A 19,561-nucleotide genomic window follows, 5' to 3' on the forward strand; every position below is an offset into this window, starting at 1 on the left:
GCAGAAGGCCCCAGGTTCAATCCCTGGCATCTCCAGTTAAAAGGACCAGGCAGAAGGCGATGTGAAAGACCTCCGCCCGAGGCCCTGGAGAGCCACGGCCAGTCTGAGTAGACAAGACTGACCTTGATGGACCGAGGGGGGGTCTGATTCAGTCGCAGGCAGCTTCATTGTCTTCTCCCTCCAAAGCCACATGCTGGACCCGCATGTAGTATATTTTCTTGCTTCTCGGCCTCATAGTGTTTCCAGGTCCAGATGATGATGGGTTGGAGTTTGCTTTGGGGGATCCCGTCCTTCCTTTGGTGTAAGTGCTGTCTTGGTGGGGTCCCTCTGCGCTCAGCCTGCCAAGCTGGGGTAATACTGACCTGCTTCACAAGTCTGCTGGTGCAATTAAGTTGTATAAAGCATGCTTGAAAGCCTGTCGAACCATCTGCTGGCCAAAGGGCTCTGTAGATCATAGCTCTTGACTCAGAGGGAGAGCTGGGTTCAAATTCCACCACAGCCTTACTAGCCAGCCACAGTGCCCCCAGTCAGCAGACAGTTGGCCTGGAGGGCAACCCTCCCTCCTCACCTGAAGGCTTCCAAAATAAGGGTCTCTCACTAGTAGCTGAATAGTAGCGGGACTTATTAGAATATTTCATCCTTGCAATGCATTTCTTCTTTCCCATGACTATTTCTGTACTGCTTATAGACTCAGGTGGGGGCAGCAGTGTTGGTCTGAAGCAGCAGAACTAAGTTGGAGCCCAGGGGGGTACCTTTGAGACCCGCAAAGGTTTATTTAATGTATGAGCTTTCGTGTGCAGGCACACGTCTTCAGATACATTGAAATGGAAGTTACCAGTCCATACATATAGGTGGATGGTGAGCAGCAAATTAGCATACAGCATATTAGAGTTGCTGGACAAATGCAAGGACAAAACTGGAATAACAAGCTTAGGTCCCAGTCACACGGGCCGTAAAATTCCGGGGGGGGGGGGAGGTGGGGCGGTTTGCCCCGGGGGAAAAGCGCGGCAAAGAAGCGGCGCAGCACGATCTCACCAACGGCATGCGCGATTCTGCGGAGCAACGGAACTTTCGCTTTCCTCTTCGTGCGCATGCGCCATTTGGTGCTTGTGCGCATCCTGTGGAGACTTGGGAAAACCCCCAGCTGTTTGTGACGGGACATGGGCGGGCGCCGGATGCCACGGACTACCACCGGAAACGCGATCAGACGCCAGCCCTTGCCCCGTGGTTTCCGGAAACTAGTACCTTGGAGGTACTAGTTTTTAACTCCGCGTCTTCGGCGGGAAGCCTTGGGTTCGCCATGGGAGCTCTACGCTTCCCAGATGTTGCGGTGTGATCGCACCCAGAAAATCCGCCTACCATCCGTCTCAGTAGCGTGGCTAATGCTCTGTGTGACCGCAGCCTTAGTTTATAATATGGCCATCATTTGTGTGGGTTTAATTCCAGGGGGAAATGTAGTGAAGGAGACTGATGGCAGATGTGCTCTTCTTAATTGCGGAATGTGAATGTGTAATAAGTAAATAAGGAACAGAAGGCAAGGCAGATCTTGCAGAACTGTGTGCTGGGAAGCCCGTTGCCGGAGAATATTCTTTGCAAATATTTACAGACAGGCTTACAACCGACTAAGTGCAGCACATGCAAGAAGGAAAAGAGAAAAGCACCAGGAGCCTTTGGGTATCTGGCCCATAGCGCAGGCCAGGCTGATCTCCCCATCGATGTGGAACCCGAGGGAGAGAATAGAAAGGAGGAGGTTTGTAAGTGCCCATCTGAAAAAGTGGACAGGTGAACGTGACTGCCATGTGTTTGAGAACAGGTGTATCCTGCAGGTGTACTCATCAGAGAGTCAGTTGTGTCCGGGGTGTACCTTTGGGGACAGACCCAAGGTTAGTGATGGGCGGAGGGCAGCCATCTTTCTCTCACAGTGTGCCTGCCCCTTCTGGAAATATGTAGAAACAACAGAGAGATCACGGAAAGGATGCGAACAAAGACGAAAACAACCGTGATGTAGTATTGTGAAAATATATTTAGACTGCTGTTTTGCAGTGAGTAGTGTTTCTTCAACAAATAAGATGTACACATACACACAACGGAATTTGCATATAGTCCCGTTTCACATGACAGCTTTTTCTCAGTGTGCTGCGTAAGTAACATTAATTGACATGTCACTGAATGAGAGGAAAAACAATTACAATCAAATGACCCTCTTATGTTGTCACTAGTACATGCATGCAAACTCCATAATGCCTACCAGAAAGTTAAAAATACTTACACAGTTCTAATCTGTGAATTAACCCTCAACATTCTTCCCACTTGAAACAGATTCTTTCCGTGGTCATAATATCCTAACAAACTACTCCCTTTACATAAAAACACTATCTTAATTACTAACAGGTGGCAAAACAGAGATCGCACATTTAAAGAAAAAAACTTATGCTGCCCAGACTTGCCCTAATACAAATCATGGAGTCATTGTTCACAAGTCTTATTCATTCCGAGGAGATCATTGTTAATAGGAAACTACTGAACTCTAACTCAAACGTTAATCCAAGAGGAGAGAGTGAATAAAAATGAAATATCCAACCTGACTACTACCTGTAAAAATAGCTTGTGTACACACAGAGGAAATAGATGTCTTATAAGAAATAACTTGAGTCTAACTCAAAGTTTAGTCCATGAGGAGAGAGTGAATTTAAGCGAAATATCTACTTGGCCTTTTCCTGCAAAAGTATCTTGTGAGCATCCCTCCTTTTGTTGGCTACGAACAAAACTGTGTATCTTCATTATTTGTTGAAGAAACACTATTCACTGCAAAACAGCAGTCTAAATATATTTTCATAATACTACATCACAGTTGTTTTCATCTTTGTTCTCTTCGAGAAATATAGCAGAAGGTGGAGAGGAGAGCCTAATTTTTAAGCCCCCCCCCAACCGGGGGGGAGACAAGCCGACCCTCACGTCTGCTTCCGGCACATTTCTGATCCTGGAGCAAAGCTACACTGCAGAGAAGAGCTCCAAAGCCAGGGTGGTGTAGCGGTTCGAATGTCAGGCTAGGATCTGGGAGATCCAGATTTGAATCTTTGCTCTGCCACGGAAGCTGGTTGGGTGACATCAGGCTGGTCAGATCTACTTCAGAGAGTGGGTGTTATAAAGGTAAAATGGGGAGGGGTCAGAGGATTGTAAGCTACTTGGGATCCTCACTGGGGAGAAAAACAGGGTTTAAATACTTAAATAAAGACTACGTATGTAATGTGCCAGGAGGATTTGGGAAGAAGGATCAGTTTCCCTCTTCTGGACACTTCCTGTTCTAAAGGGAAGACCAAGGCAGCCATGTGGGGGTCAAACAAGATCACCGTGCCTAGGTTGACCCCAAGCAAGGAGGAGGAGGGCGGTTGGCCCTGTGTGAAGAGCTGAGGCAACCAATGTTCCCTCTAAGCTACGGAGCCCTGTGAGCAAAAATTCTACTTTGTGAGCTACCGGCATTGAAGTTGTGAGCGAGCGATTTGGCTGCTGCATATGTTAGTTTGCTCTGGAGCCCTCCTTCCTGAGCTAAGACAATAATGTGTGAGACGGAGGCTAAAAAACTGTGGGCTAGCTCACACTAACTCAGCTTAGAGGGAACACTGGAGGCAACCCTTGTCGTGTGTGTATAATAGAAACAACATCTGTGTGATATGTGTGTGTGTGTGTGGAAAGTGCCCTCAAGTGGCAGTCGACTTATGGGGAACCCCCAGGGGTTTTTTCAAGGCACGACTCGAACAGAGGTGGTTTGCCATCGCCTGCCTCTGCGTCATAACCCTGGAACTCCTTGGTGCTCCCCCAACCAAATACTAACCAGGGCCGACCCTCCTGAGCGCTCCAGATTTCAAGGCAAGAGGCCCCACTGGTGGACCTCCTGATGGCACCTGGTATTTCTGGCCACTGTGTGACACAGAGTGTTGGACTGGATGGGCCTTTGGCCTGATCCGACATTGGCGTCTCTTATGTTCTTATGTTCTTATTCAGAGGTGGCCTGCCATTGCCTGCCTCTGTGGATTCCCTGGGTGGCCTCCCACCCAAGTGCTAGCCAGGGTCAACTCTGCTTATCTTCTGAGGCCTGCTGAGAGCGGGCCATCCTGGGCCATTCGGATCAGGGCAATCCACTCTATACCCAGCTGCATTTAGTCCACTCAAAAGGTCACAGCGTCGTGGGACAAAGGGCAGAGGCAACATGGAAGCTTCTGCCCAGAATTGACCTTGGTTGGTCTTCAAGGTGCCCCTGAACTCAGACTTTGTTCTCTTGCTCCAGTTTCATGGGGGCATCCTGCAGAACTCTTCGTCCAGCTGGATGTGTTGCGTTTCTTCCCCATCAGCAGCCAGGGGCATTTCTTTTGGGGGGGGGCTTCTGCTCTGCTGCTGTCCTGACACGGGGAGCGGGGCTTTTGCATCTGGGAGGGGAGAACTTGACACAAGAATGCCATGTTCAGACACGTTTCCCTCCTGGGCATGGGAGGCCGTCCCAACCCAGGGCGGATAATCACCTCTGCTTCCTCCAGCTTAAGACATTGGCAGTGTCCACTGTGAACGTCTGTGTTTTCTAAGCCTAGTGAAGCTAGACCAGAAGCCCGTTTCAGTCCTGGAATACTTTGCCTTTTGTTCCAGTGCCCGGACTTGGCAAGAACTGGCCCCCACATGAGCAGAAGGTTCCTCCCCTGGGCCTGAGCAACGTGCCCAAGACCAAACTGGGCCTGGCTAGCAGAGGAGGGGCTGCAGCTGAAGCCTCAGGACCCAGCCCCAAACTGGTGCCGATTGCCTGCCCCCTGCCCAGCAACCATGCATGTAGTTTCAGGGAGGAGCCTGGGGGGGGGAGTCTCCCATGCCCCCCCCCGGTGATGGTTTTTGTTTTGGGGTGGTGGTGGTGGTGCATCTTTGTGCATTCAGCAGACGAGGCTCTTGCAAACCCTGCCCACGGCCGCCTCTCTGCTAGTGGATAAAGTTACCTGCTGGCTAATCGAAAGGGAACGGAGCGAGTATCGGATGCAGGAGAGCCTGTGCAAGTTTCATGAGGGCCTGGCTTGGAGCAAAACTGTTAGCAAGCACCTTCCGTTCCATTCCAGATCCCACGGCGGAGGGGGGTTTGGGGGCTGCACAACACAGCATTGCCAGGGCTGGGCATTTGTGAACTGGCCTGGCTGCTGTGCCTCCAACAGTAGCCCAAGATGGGCACACTTACCTTGATCTCCCTATTGAGGAAAGTTTTACTTGCTAGATTTCTGTGGATTGTCTGCTTTTCATGGCATAGGAGCAGGGGCAGAAGTTAGGCTGACAGTCTTTCTGGGAGAAGAACAACATTTGAGACCAACAAAGTTCAGTTCTGGGTATAAGCTTCCGTGTGCAAGGCCCGTAGCCAGGATTTTTTGATTCAGGGGGCCTTTAAATAAGTCAGGGGGCACTGACATCACAGAAAAAATAAAATTAAAAAAACCCTCAGGCTCGCCAGTTAAAGCACCTGTAAACCGCTCGGAGTCAAAGCGACTGCTAAATTCTCCTAAGTAAATGTGAATGGAAGCAGTTCCCAAGCAGTGTTCCCTTTAAGCTGTGGAGTCTCGTGAGCGAAAATTCTACTTTGTGAGCTACTGCCATTAAAGTGGTGAGCGAGCGATTTGGCTCCTGCATAAGTGAGTTTGCTCTGGAGCCATCCTTCCTGAGCGAGGACAGAAATGTATGAGCCAGAGGCAAAAAATCTGTGGGTTAGCTCACACTAACTCAGCTTAGAGGGAACACTGTTCCCAAGCACTCGGGCATGCGAGACGGCTCTGAGTGCAGCAGCCTGGCGCTGGTTGGCCTGGTCCTGCAGGGAGGGAGGCAGAAGGACCAGCAAGCCCCCACAGCCCTGTCCTGCCTTCGGCTTCTTCTGCTCCCTCTGCGGCGGAGCCTCGCTTTCCCTTTGCAGCCTTTCCCCCAGCCCACTGGAGTCCTGATGGGTCTCACCACCGCCGGGGCTGGGACTTTTTACAGGGAAGGAGCAAAGCCACTGGCTCCAGATGGTCCCCCCCCCACGCCGCCACCCCAGTGTGAAACAACTTCTGTTCCTGGCTGGGAATTTGGGGGGGGGGGCGAGATCCAAGCAACACTTTCACGCTGGGAGGTGAAGAGGCTGGATGTGGGTGCCGAGGGGCCCGATCCGTGGTGTGTGCCTCTGCGAGAAAAGGGACCCAAACACTGAATTAGTTTTCCCCCTGCTCCCCAAATTCCTCGACGGGTCAGGTCATTCCAACGCCAAAATCCTCATTCTCCCTCTTGGAGCGACGGCCTGCGATCCCTAGCCCTGTTCAGATGGAGGAGCGACAGGCGACCAAGTTTTCTCTGTTCCTGAATGGAGACCAGGATACAAACAGACATCGTCCCCCTTCTCCCCCCCCCTCCCCGGATCACACTGCAGGGCTCGGGTCAAACCCTGCACTTGCCTGAGCCTGTGGGAAAACGAAAAAGGCCTTCTCGGCTCGCCTCGGTAGAACAAAACGAAACAGCCTCGCCTCACCCGGGCTGGCGTGAACGCACCTCGCTGGCTTTTGGTCGAGATGGGTTTGTGCACATCTTGAGCAATCCTGCCCCACCAGCGAAGCCCTGGGAGTGCTGCGGCCAGCCGGCAAGCCCCAGACACAAACGCTGGCCTCATTGTGGCCAGAAATTCAACCTCTCAGGCCGCAACCTGGCCCGCACATTTACTCGCTTGGGAAAGGGGGCAGCAGCAGCAGTGGAGAAGCAAGCCGTGCTTGAGGAAGGAGCGGCAGTGGTGGGCCTGGGCTAGATGGAAGTTGGGGGGCCGGGCCCTGAAATGTCCTGAAATGCTTCAGTGTAGCTACGGGCTTGCCTACAGTGGGGGTGTGAGAGACCCTGTGTCATTTTAGGGGAGGCTTGAAAACAGCATCTGGTGTCTAGACTCTAGTTTGATTGTCCTCTGTGAGTAAACCTCTGGGGGGGCATTTGGCTTAGAAGCTTTTCTCTGTTGGAAGAGGTGGTTTGCTCCTAGTCCCCTCCCGACAGGGCAAATAGCTCCTCCTGCGACAGAGATCAGGCATGAGGAGGGGAGGGTGAGAAATGTCTTTATTTTTATTTATATATCCCGCCCTCCCCACCAAGGCAGGCTCAGGGCGGCCTACATTAAAAGTTAAAATACATTTAAAAACTGTGGACCTGATCCAAATTAGGTGACATTGTGGCTTACATTTGCCAAGAAGAAACATGCCAGGGAGCCATACACAGACTTTCTCCATATTTTGCAGTATCTCATCTGGTTTGACTTTGAGTAGCATTCGAACCCAGGTCTCCCCAGTGTACTCTGTCTTACTGTATTAGCTCTCAACCTGCCTCATGTCGGCTGAGCTGAGTTCATTGCCCAAGACTTGGGCTGGATGCATGCTGTAATTTGGCAGGGGCACAGAATATAATACAGGGCACAGAATCCAACTTCCCGACGTTCTTTGCTTTCACCTTAAGAACAACAAGTTTCTAGTCCTGATGGCTGCAGGGATCTGCTTCAAGGCGTGTGGGTGCTAAAGATCTGGTGAAGTCCCAGGAGCCCCTGGAGATACTGAGGAAGTTTTGCGAGGGCTCCTTACAGCTGCCCAGCCTGTGGCTCTGGAACGGGCCAAAGCAGAATCAATTCTGAAAAATGCTAAGACGTGCAGGAGATGGGACCAACTTGGCTAACGTGTACAGGTTGCGTAATACACATAGTAGTGGGAAGTCCGGGAACACAGTGTGAATTTGATTAGCATGTCCTGATCTTGGCCAGCTGCTCAATCCTGTGCCCGTGCGAAGTTGCCCTTCCTCCGACTACCCCTCTCTCTCTCTTTTCCCCACTTCAGCCTGTGCCTTAGCCGGCCTCTTCAACTGCATCACCGTCCATCCTCTCAACATAGCAGCTGGAGTTTGGATGATGTAAGTAACTGGGGGTCCCCTTGCTGCGTTTCCTTTGCTCTCTTGATCTTGAGGGTGGCGGACCAGTGTGGTGCATGTGAAACAAGCAAACATGGGTCTGCTTGAGTGGCGGGAAAAGGTGGGTGTTTTCAGGGGCCGATTGGAGGCAAGCCGGTTGGAGGCAAGATTGCCCATTGGCCACGTTTCCCCAGCACTCCTCCCCCTCTTGCCCACTCCCTCCCACCCCTAGCTCTGCTCTGAATTAAATATTGTGTAGAAACACCAGAGAGATCACGGGTAGGATGCAAACAATGAAGAAAACAGCCGTGGTGTATAATGAAAATACATATTTAGAGTATATGTAAATTCCATTAGTGTGGATGTGTACATCTTGACTACTTGTTGATGAAATACTGCAACACAGCAGTCTAAATATATATTTTCATTATATATCACGGCCATTTTCTTCATTGTCTGAATTAAATATTAAAGGTCCCTCCCCCCATTTTCAGAGGAAGACATGCCTCTGGGGGCAACAGCGAGGGGGGGGAGTTTTTGGCCTAGCTAGGCTGCTGTGGGAGACAGGATGCTGGCCGCTCTGGACCCCTGGTCCAACCCAGCAGGGCTTTCCTTGTCTGATCTGCTTAAGGGCTGACGAAGCTTCCTGCGAAAGCCCACGTAGTCCTTTTGATGCCCAGCGACTGAGTGAGTGGCTTGAGTTTTCGGACCAATTGGTAGAACCACCACTTGCCCTTGGCCTTCTTCAGGTTTTTTGCTCGAAGGGATACACTTTTTCTCCATGGTTTGGCCTTGTTTTATTTTCTCTTTTCTTGATTTGGCTGGCTGTTGAAATCTTTTTTTTTTTGGGGGGGGTATAGTTGCAAAGGCCCTGGAAATCAGGTATCCAGTGAGCAGAAGGGGCAGCAGCAAGCAGGGGGTGGTGAAAAGTTCCATCAAGTCGCAGCCGGCATATGGTGCCCCCCCCCCCTTGGGGTTTTCAAGGCAAGAGACAAGCAGAGGTGGTTTGCCATGGCCTTCCTCTGCATCACAACCCTGGATCTTCCTTGGAGGTTTCCCATCCAAGTGCTAACCAGGGCCAACCTTGCTTGGTGTCGTGGTTAAGTGCGCGGACTCTCATCTGGGAGAACCGGGTTTGATTCCCCACTCCTCCACTTGCACCTGCTGATGTGACCTTGGGCAAGCCGTAGTTCTGACAAGAGCTGTCCCTGAGTCCTTGAACGAGCTCTCTCAGCCCCACCCACCTCACAAGGTGTCTGTTGTGGGGAGGGGAAGGGAAAGGAGTTTGTAACCCACTCTGAGACTCCGAGTGAAGGGCAGGGTATAAATCCAGTCTCCTCTTCTCTTCTTCTTCTGCTTAACTTCCAGGGCTATTCGGTCAGCTTTCATCTTTTTTGCCATCAAGACATGGCTGACTTATGGCAACTCCAGAGGGGTTTTCAAGGAAAGAGCCATTCAGAGGTGGTCTGCCATTGCCTGCCTCTGTGTAGTGCCCCTGGACTTCTTTGGACGTCTTGCATCCAAGTCGTAACTCAGGGCTGACCGTGTTTAGCTTCCAAGATCTGTCAAGATTGGGCTATCCTGAGCGATTCATAATGGAATTTTAGGACTACGTTCATCCCTGCTCAAGGCAGAGGAGACACAATCAGGGTCCACAAGGTGGTGAACATAAAAAAATTAAAATATTTGAACAATTAAAAATAGATTTAATAATTCAGTTAAAAAAATTGTAAACAACCAGAAGGAAGGCCAGTGAGTTATTGTGGGTATGCCAGATGAAACAAAGAAGAAGACGAAGAGAAGAGACTGGATTTATACCCCGCTCTTCACTACCCAAAGGTGTCTCAGAGCGGCTTACAAACTCCTTTCCCTCCCCCTCCCCACAACAGACACCCTGTGAGGTAGGTGGGGCTGAGAGAGCTCTTGACAGAAACTGCTCTTTTTCAAGGACAGCTCTTATCAGAACTATGGCTTGCCCAAGTGGTGCAAGTGGAGGAGTGGGGTGCAAGTGGAGGAGTGGGGAATAAAACCCGGTTCTCCCAGATTAGAGTCCGCGCACCTAACCACTACACCAAACTGGCTCTCAAGACAAAAAAGTCTTCACCTGCTGGCGAAAGATGCTGATAGAGGGAGACAGACGAAAGTCCCTGGGGAGAGAGTTCCAATGTTTTGAAGAAGAAGAAGAGATTGGATTTATACCGCACCCTTCACTACCCAAAGGAGTCCCAGAGCAGCTTTCAATCTCCTTCCCCTCCCCACAACAGACACCCTGTGAGGTAGGTGGGGCTGAGAGAGCTCTTTCAAGAACTGCTCCTGAAAGAACAGCTCTGACCCAAGGTCACACCAGCAGCTGGGAATTAAACCCAGTCCCCCCAGATTAGAGTCCGCGCTCCTAACCACTACACCAAACTGGCTCTCCAATGTTTTGGTGCCACGACTAAGAAGGCCCCCTTTCCAGTTGCCCCCGATCTAACCTCAGAGGGGCCTCCGAAGATGACCGCCGCGCATGGCTGGGTTCCTATGGGAGACGGTTCTTAATTGCTGGGGAAATTGAATGGCCACAAGGGTGGATGTAGAGGCAGGAAGGATGGGCCTTGTGCAGGTTTTGAGTCTGGTTTTCTCGTTCCAAAGGTTGAATGCCTTCGTTCTCTTCCTCTGCGAAGCACCGTTCTGCTGCCAGTTTGTCGAGTTTGCAAATGCTGTGTCGGCAAGGGCAGATAAGCTCCGCCCCTGGCAGAAAGCCCTTTTCTACTGTGGGTGAGTGAGTGTGCCAGAGAGCAGGGTTGAGCACCTGGGGGAAGGGCGTGCCTGCCGGGAGGGACTTTATCCCGAGCGGGAGCCCAGGGGGTGGGGGCCGCTTCTCTCCGCCTCTTGACTGTTCGAAGGACTTCATAAACACCAGCCTTTTACGAAGTTTTTATTTATTTATTTGATTTGATTTCTACCCCACCCTCCCTGCCAGGGCAGGCTCAGGGCGGCTTACATATATGCAGTAGCTAAAAACAGCAAAACAATAAACGCATTAAATCTTAAAAGTTGTCACAGCAGCCCTGACAGCGGAAACCCCTGGCCTTTCATAGAATCGTCGAGTTGGAAGGGACCTCTGGGGTCATCTAGACAAAGGACCCCCGTACATATATGCAATAGCTAAAAACAGCAAAACAATAAACGCATTAAATCTTAAAAGTTGTCAGAAGAGCAGCACAGCAGCCCTGACAGCAGAAACCCCTGGCCTTTCATAGAATCGTCGAGTTGGAAGGGACCTCTGGGGTCATCTAGACAAAGGACCCCCGGCACTGTTCTGCAAAGGCCAGCTGTTGAGAGAGACCGAGGAGTTTAATTGTTCTCGGCAGTTCAGTAATAACAGCACTTAGGCCTCTTTCAGATGTCCCAGCCAGCCACGCTTCCCTCCCTCTTCCCTTCCCCTCTTCCCCTCACATGTGCAGAGCACAATTACTGAAAGTTCCAGTCTGCTGGGACGCTGCCAGGAAGGCGCCTCACTGGCAGACCGGAGTTTTCCTCCCCACAAAATCAAGGAAGTCGAGTTTACATTTGCAGTGGTGTGGCCAATGGGAATCTGACCCGAGGCTTCACAAACCAGGAAGTTTTCAGTCAGACATGAGCTGTGTCGCTCAGGACAAGGGGAGGTTTGTTCTGATTCCTGAGTGCAAACAAAGGCCTTGATGGAACTTGAAAGAACGAGGGGGGGTCCTGACAGCAAGGGGGTCCCCAAGGTGTTGCCCGTGGGCACCGTTTACTGGTGCCCGCCAGGAGTTTTTAGAAAGTGGGCGGGACCAGGTGGGGCTCTGCCCAGCACGGTTTCTGATTGGCCTTTGGAGATCTAATTGGGGGTGCAGATTAAAACGTTATTTCCGTGGCAACTGCCACCACAACATTATTTCTGTCATCTCCCACTCCTCTTTCCCAGTGCCTGTTTTAAAATCACCCCTCTTCTCCCCACAGGGTTGTCAGTTCTGGGTTGAGAACTACATGGAGATTTGGGGGGTGGAGGCTGGGGAGGGGAGGGACCTCCACAGGATATAAATGTCACAGAGTCCACCCTTCAGAGCAGCCATTTTCTCCAGGGGAACTGATCTCTGTCATCTGGAGATCAGTCATAGCCGCAGGAAGTCTCCAGATGCCACTTGGAGGTTGCAAACCAAAGAGAGAGATCACGGGATGGAAGTTGAAAGGAAGCAAACGAACCGTGATGCATAGTGCTAAAAAAAGTTCTTCACAGACTTGTAAATTCTTTTTCCAATATTCAGTTTACTGGAAGCAATTCAAACGCCATCTACACCAACGAACGATGCCTATTACATCTTGTTTCGTGTATAACTTTATCAAAGTGGGTAACATTGAAATCTCTATATTTAATTACAAAAATAAATTCTGTTATTAGTATTAGCAAAAGAGTAACACAAGGCTGTACAGACAACTGGCTGTTATATAATATACTTACAATATTAATTCATTTGGCAAGCACACTAGTCATATCTCATAGTCACAGCTGAGATCCATTTTGTAAGGTTTTTTTGCTTGTTTAATTTCTGTGCAGCGTAATGTTTTCTCTGGTGAAAAATCATGTTGGTTTTCTATTGGTATTTCCTCCTTTTGATAATGGGCGTAAAGCAATGGTTTTCTTGTATGTAAAATGATGTGGTTTTTCAAATGGTATTCTTCTCCCCTTAACTATTTTGTCCCTGGTAAAATGGTTTTGTCTTGTTAAATGACTTGTCATGCTGGCAGTAATTACTGAGATTTTTGAAATGGTAAAAGCTTGTAAAACCTTATATGGTTGTTCTCCTCCTCAGGGCATTCTGCCTTTGCATATGGGTTTTGTCCCTTTAAGACGCAGGTCTGGCATACAGCCGGCTGGCAGCAATTAGATATGTATAAGTGAGTAGGAAGAGTGATATTTACATCACATTAATGGATGAATGTGACTATGAGATATGACTAGTGTGCTTGCCAAATGAATTAATATTGTTAAGTATCTCTCCTTACATATAAATGAATTTTCATGTCCCTCTTGCCTCAACGTTTCACACTCCCCCATAGCCTTTGGGTCCCTCAGCTGCCAGTCAGAAAGGGATCCCTGGCCACTGGCTGCGTTGCCTTCGTCCCGCCCACAGAAGCACCGCCCAGCCTGTCAGCCGCAGTGTGCTGAGAGCTGATGGATGGGAGGATGCTCCGGCGGGCAGAGAATGGCGCCGCCCTAGCAGCGCCGTGCCCTTGCTCAGCATGCAAGCCCCAGAGGGTGGCATGGCAGTGCTGCGCCTGACTGGAGCCAGCGCCGCCTTGCTTGGGCAGCAGCTCCAAGAAGGACTCCCTCACTCGCCGCCGCTCCACCACCAGGTAGGGCAGTCGCTGGGAGGCGGCAAGCCATGGAGGCCAGGAAGCGCCGGTGGCGCCGCGGCCTTGCTCAGCCTATGGGCCCCACAAGGGAACATGGTGGTGCCACAGCCGATGGGAGGCAGCGCCGGCTTGCTTGGGCCACAGGCCCGAGAAGGACTCCCCCACTCGTCGCCACTCCACCACTGCCAGCAACAGGTCAGGGCGCCACCGCACCCACGCGACTGCTTCGGCCCATGGGTCTTGCCAGGACTCCCTCCATTGCCGCCACTCCAGCACCTGGTGGGTGCGTCCCTCAGAGCCGGGGAGCCGCGGCGCTCTCCTTCGCCAGGGCAGTCTCTCTCTAGAGCTCGTTGCATCTCTTTCCGCAACGAACCTTGCAACTAGTATTATATAACAGCCAGTTGTATGTACAGCCTTCTGTCACTCTTTTGCTAATACTGATAATAGAATTTATTTTTGTGATTAGATATAGGTATTTCAGTGTTACCCACTTTGATAAAGTTATACACGAAACAAGATGTAATAGGCGTGGTCCTTCAGCCACCTGGAGGTTGGCAGTCCACTCTCCCCGGCCTCTGGGCTTTCCCTATGCATGTGGATCTGCCTCCCGGGGCAGCAAATGTGTGGTTGGCTCTGCCTCTTGTGGCAGTCATTTTGTTGTTGTGTCCTTCACCCTGTGTCAAAATTCCAAAGATGCGCACAGGGCTTACAACAATCCTTTAAGGTAGACCAGTAACATTGCATTTGATGGTGAGGGCCCGACCGTGCTTAGCTACTCTGCTAGTCCAGTTTTCTGTTGTCTTAAAATCAGATTTATTTTATTCTTCACATGTTGTTTATGTGTATTGCTATTGTTTCCCCCCTCTATACTTGCTGTAGCATAATAAATTCAGACTCTTGTATTAAATTGTCATTTTATATTGGGTAGTTTATTATTTAAACTGCCCTGCACCTTACCTGGAGTATGTTTGTTAGGAAGACAATGAGATATTTAAAATAAAAAGAAGAACTGTGATGGACTTTACATCCTGATTCTTTTTTCTTAAACAAATTTGATTCGAGTTGGGTATTATCATCATCCCTGCCTGATTTCTTGGGCCAGGAAGGTTTTTATAAGGTAAACGTCTGGGCAAATTGTCTGTGGACAGTGCATATTTGACCCACCCTGCCATTGTGTATGGATGGTGTCTTCAGCTGGGCGCCATCCGGGGGTCTCATCTGTTCCTTCTCTTTGTCCAGGATGGCTGTGTTTCCAGTCATACTGAGCCTGACTCTGACAACTTTGCTGGGCAATGCCATTGCGTTTGCGACAGGTGTGCTGTACGGACTTTCGGCCCTGGGCAAAAAGTAAGAGAAGGCTGACTTCCCTGCCCCTTTACCCTTTGCAGTGAAATGGGGTGTGTGTGTGTGTGTTCATGTTTGTGTGAGCATTCACGTGTGTGTGTGTGTGGAAAGAGCATTAAGCCTGGATGTCCATTTTACAGGTCTGATATTTTAGCGATGGTTTGTAGAAGGAGTGAGTGTGTGTCTCTGAACATTGGAAGCACAGCTAATCTCTCTAAATGATCCTCGGCAGTCTTGCTGAAGACGAAGAGCATCAGGATCAGACCAGATTCCATAGTCAGGCGTTCTTTGCAAGAGACCCAGCGACTGACAGGCACTCAGTGGCCTGACCTGGATGGCGCAGGCCAAGTGTCATCTCAGAAGCTAAGCGGGGCCAGTGTTCAGTTAGTATTCGGATGGGAGGGCCACCAAGGAAGACCAGGTCTGCTGTGCAGAGGCAGGCCATGTGGCAGACCACCTCTGAATGTCTCTTGCTGTGAAAACCCTCTGGGGTTGGCCGTAAGATGCCTGCAGCATGATGGCACTTTCCACCCCCAGTGGCCAACTCCAAACCGGCTGTTTTGTGGACTCCAGTCAGACCCCTGCTCTACAGAACCTCAGAGCCCTGGCCCTGAAGAGCCAGTTTGGTGCAGTGGTTAGGAGCGCGGACTCTAATCTGGGAGAACTGGGTTTGATTCCCCACTCCTCCACACTCTCAGTGTCTTGTCCTTTGCCTTTGTAGGGGAGACCACAAGATAGTAATAATAATAATAATAATAATAAATCTTTCAATTTATTAATCACTCAATCCTGCAGAGCTTGCTGGCTCTGAGCGATTTACAGTTACTCCATTACACACGGGACTAACAATGATTCAAGGGAGGACAACATATAATCTTTAAATCACACACGTTCGCAGCTGACGGGGAGTTTTGTTCAGCTGTAAGGTCAGACGTGTTCCAACGGCATTTTCCCCTCTGCCTGGCTTGATGTCGTCAGCTTTTCTCCGGACTGCTTCAAGTTGCAGCGCAGCACTGCCACCGCCTGGCCGGACGGCCCATTACAGGCTTCCTTCATGCCGAAGAGTTTGGTCTTACGTGCTGGACATTCCATTCGTCGGCTAACACCTCCCCCACCAGGGGGGGTTTAGTGTGCCCACCCTCTCTAAGGAGTGGTACCCATTTTATCTACTCGCCGAAGCTTTCGAACCGCTGGGTGGACGGCGAGCTGGGGACAAGGCTGGTAGCTCACACCAGCACGGGGCTAGAACTGACAGCAGCTCTGTTCAGCTCAGACGTATTAACCAGAGGATAAATCCCCTGTGCCACCGCTCCCCTGTGTGCTGTGAATACTGTGTATAAGTCGTTCACCTCAGTTAATATACAATAAAGTTCAGTTTTTACATTTGAAGTGTATTATTGTATTTCTTATTACGACATCACAATCTTGCAACAACTTCCAGATTTGTTACCTATATTCCATATATTCACATAAATACACAAGCGGCAAGCAAAATACTCTGCATTCAGTGATGCTTCAACTGTGTAACAATGTTGCTACATACAAAGATCAAGTATTAATCTATGAGTGAAGGTCAACTATTCTGTGATGGGAGGGAATGAAATTTTGTGGCAAAGACAGTCCCGGTCCTGGATACTTGATTCATTTCTTTGTAGCAACATTGTTAAACAGTTGAAGCATCATTGAATGCAGAGTATTTTGCCTGCCGCTTGTGTATTTATGTGAATATATGGAATATAGGTAACAAATCTGGAAGTTGTTGCAAGATTGTGATGTTGTAATAAAAAATACAATAACACACTTTTAATGTAAAAATCGAACTTTATTGTATACTAGGAAAAAGGACCGTTGTGGAAATAAATACAACGGCCTCTAGAAAGAGGATCTGGGCGGGTGTCCCGGCCTTGGATACTCAGTGTCAATTTGCTGTGGTGACCTCAGCAGGGTATAATGACACTGAGTCCACCATTTTCTCCAGAGGAACTGATCTCTGCTACCTAAAGAACAGTTGTAATTTTGAGTGATCTCCAGCCCTCACCTGGAGATTGGCAATGATGGTTCCCCAGAAGGGAATAGTTGGTTTGGAGGGTGGAGTCTATGGCTTTGTACCTGTCTGAGATCCCACAGCTCCTGAAACCCCTCCCATCTCCAGGAATTTCCCACCTGGAGTTGGCAACCCTATCTCCTTCCCAGCCAATCATCAACCTACCTTTATTTTCCCCTCACTCTTCAGCTTTCCACCCCCCACACACCTGTAGCCTCTCCCGTGCTCTGAAGCCCTGACTGCTACGTCACATTGGCTGTCATATGGGGGCTACCTCAGCAGCTTATAAGGATACAGAGCCCACCATTTTCTCCAAGGGAACTGATCTTTGCCATCTGGAAAGCAGTTGTAATTCTGAGTGATCTCCGGCCCTCACCTGGAGATTGGACACATTTTACCTCAGAACAGCAAACTGTTTAGAATGTTAGAGGCAAAAGCCAATCAAGTCGCATATGCAAACGACCTCTGTGTTGCGAGGCAAAGGCCAATGAGGCTGCATATGCAAATAACCTCTGTGTTCTGACTAGCTATGGGGGGGAGAGGAACAGCAAAATGTTTAGAATGTTGGAGGCGAGACTCAGGCAAAGCAGCCAGTGAATAGGGCAATGTTGGCGAACCTTTTAGAGACCGAGTGCCCAAACTGTGACCCAAAACCCACTTATTTATCACAAAGTGCCAACATGGCAATTTAACCTGAATACTGAGGTTTTACTATAGAAAAAAACAACTCAACTTAAGATGATCCAAACAAAGTAAGGAAAGCAATCCCAAATGCTTTCATTTACTTAAAATATTTGGCTGAGAATCGACACTTTAATGATGGTCTGGGCCTGGCTGGGGCGATGGCACGCGTGCCCACAGAGAGGGCTCTGAGTGCCACCTCTGGCACCCGTGCCATAGGTTCACCACCACTGGGATAGGGAGTCCCTCTGAATGACAGATCAGAGAGCAAACTGATTTTGGAGCGTGTGGAATGTTCTAGAGAAGTGCCGCCACCATTCGGCTTTTATTTATAAGGGAGATTAATTGAGGTGAACAGGTTATACACAGCATTCTTCTTGTGGTTTCTACTTTTCTATACTGTGTCCCTTTATTTTTGTAGGGGAGACGCCATTTCGTATGCGAGGATGCAGCAGTTGCACAAGCAGACCAATGAAGAAAGGCTGACAGGGACCGTCGAAGGGCAGCCAGTGTGACCTCCCACTTCAGAAGGATTCGTTTTGGGGGCAGTAATTCCCATCCTGACTTTGAAAAAGTGAATCCTGCAAATCCCCCGACTGTGGTAAAACTGACCTCAGAACTTTTTTTTTTTGAAGCTCTTCCAGACTTTCTTTCCAGGACCAGGAAGGACAGAAAGAACCTTAATCCCTTTCTCCTCAAAACGTCTTTCAGAAAACTGAGCGAATGCAACACTGTGAATCAAACATGCCGCAGCTTTTAAGGGCCTTCGCCCCATCCCACTCCACAGGTTGTATTGGAACCAAATAGGGTGAAAAGCCCATTCATCACAATATTGGGCTGTATTCTCAGGCAACCCTTCATATGCTGCTTGACAACCTCCCGGTTTGGGGGCTCAGTATGGTACTTCTGGGATCAACGGGTGCCGTATCCTCCCATCCATGAGTGATGGCATCATGTGCCTTCCAGAATTCTAATTCTGTGAGCAACCACGCTCTCATTTGGTGGTCTCCCACAGCTGTGACTTGTAGGGGCTGCAGACTTTGGTAACTTTGCCCCCTCCCCTAAAGGGAGTTTAGTTTAGTTTTATTATTACGGTCTTAAGACCAACATACAGAGTAAGCATAATATGTGGGACCCTAAAGGGAGTGTTCCGGTGCGCACTGCAGAATTATCTTTCTTTCGAGTGTTCAGTGAAATAGTTTAGTACTTTTAGAACTTAATGGTGGAGTGCTGATTAGGAGATGCCTTTTTTTTGTAGGGCGAGGCATGATTTGTGTGTTTTCCCACGAATTTCAGTCTCTCCTAGAGACTGCTATGTAGAGAGAACACAGTTTTTACTATTTAATAAAATAGAACGTTTTGCAAGTTTGACCAGGATCCTCCCCAGAGGCAGGCGTTTACTGGAGTCTTATCAAAGCCCCCCCCCCCCCCCCGCCCAGACAGGGGGGTGGTGGGGTGGATTGTACACCCCAAGCCTTCCAGTTTACAGTGCCTTTACCAGTGTCCCACCCATCTCAGTCCTGGCTATACAGCGCAGAACTTGGATTCTTTGAGGCACTGGACATTCTGTGTGTGCGGTCACCCTTTTTAAAGAACAGCTTCCCTGACCTGTGGAGCTGACAGTCTAGATTTGATTCTTTTCCAGTTTTAATTCTTTCTCAGCTGCTAACTGTATTTATAAAGTTATCTTTCTGTGCTTCCCTTCTTATCCCCTAGGTTTACATTTATTGATGTTTTATCACCATCCCACTGGTGATTTGCTTTAGGCACCATATTTATTTAATTCTTTATTTATTTCAATTTATATGCCACCCTCCCCGCAAGCGGGCTCAGGGCAGATCAGAACACAGGTTCTAAAATACATCACATACAACATTGATAAATAATTAAAACAGTTTTAAACTACATGATTGAAAAAACAGGTTGCACTATCTGTTTACATGCAGAGTTTCCAAGCTGGTACCTCAGGGGCTCTGACATCTTCTTGATGTGGGCCGCAGAGAGATGGTGAGCTTCAGCAGGGGAGGCCAGGTTTTTTGGATGCCCGCTGCATCCAGACAGCTCCGTTTTACAAGCCCTGCGGAGTGGTAATAAGTCCCTCAGGGCTCTGATCCCAGCCAGAGCATATTCCACCAGGCCAGGGCCAGGGTGGAAGAAGCCCTGGCTGAGGCTAAGCAGATGTCCCTTGGGCCGGGGACAGCCAGCAGGTCTTGATCG

At 49.5% G+C, this 19,561-nt stretch overlaps 1 protein-coding gene across 1 annotated transcript in view; it reads left to right on the forward strand.

The window, feature by feature from the left end:
• CACFD1 (calcium channel flower domain containing 1) overlaps positions 1-18,763 on the forward strand; it is a 26,901-nt gene extending 8,138 nt beyond the window's left edge. Inside the window, exons 2-5 of the mRNA XM_015414907.1 lie at positions 7,848-7,920; positions 10,549-10,674; positions 14,515-14,622; positions 17,766-18,763. Of these exons, the coding sequence (XP_015270393.1) occupies positions 7,848-7,920; positions 10,549-10,674; positions 14,515-14,622; positions 17,766-17,859 (401 nt within the window). The 3' untranslated portion in view covers positions 17,860-18,763. The remainder of the gene's footprint in view (positions 1-7,847; positions 7,921-10,548; positions 10,675-14,514; positions 14,623-17,765) is intronic.
• Positions 18,764-19,561: the final 798 nt, after the last annotated feature.

Source organism: Gekko japonicus, unplaced genomic scaffold (genome assembly GCF_001447785.1).
Source record: "Gekko japonicus isolate JY-2015 unplaced genomic scaffold, Gekko_japonicus_V1.1 scaffold2812, whole genome shotgun sequence".
NCBI lineage: Eukaryota > Metazoa > Chordata > Lepidosauria > Squamata > Gekkonidae > Gekko > Gekko japonicus.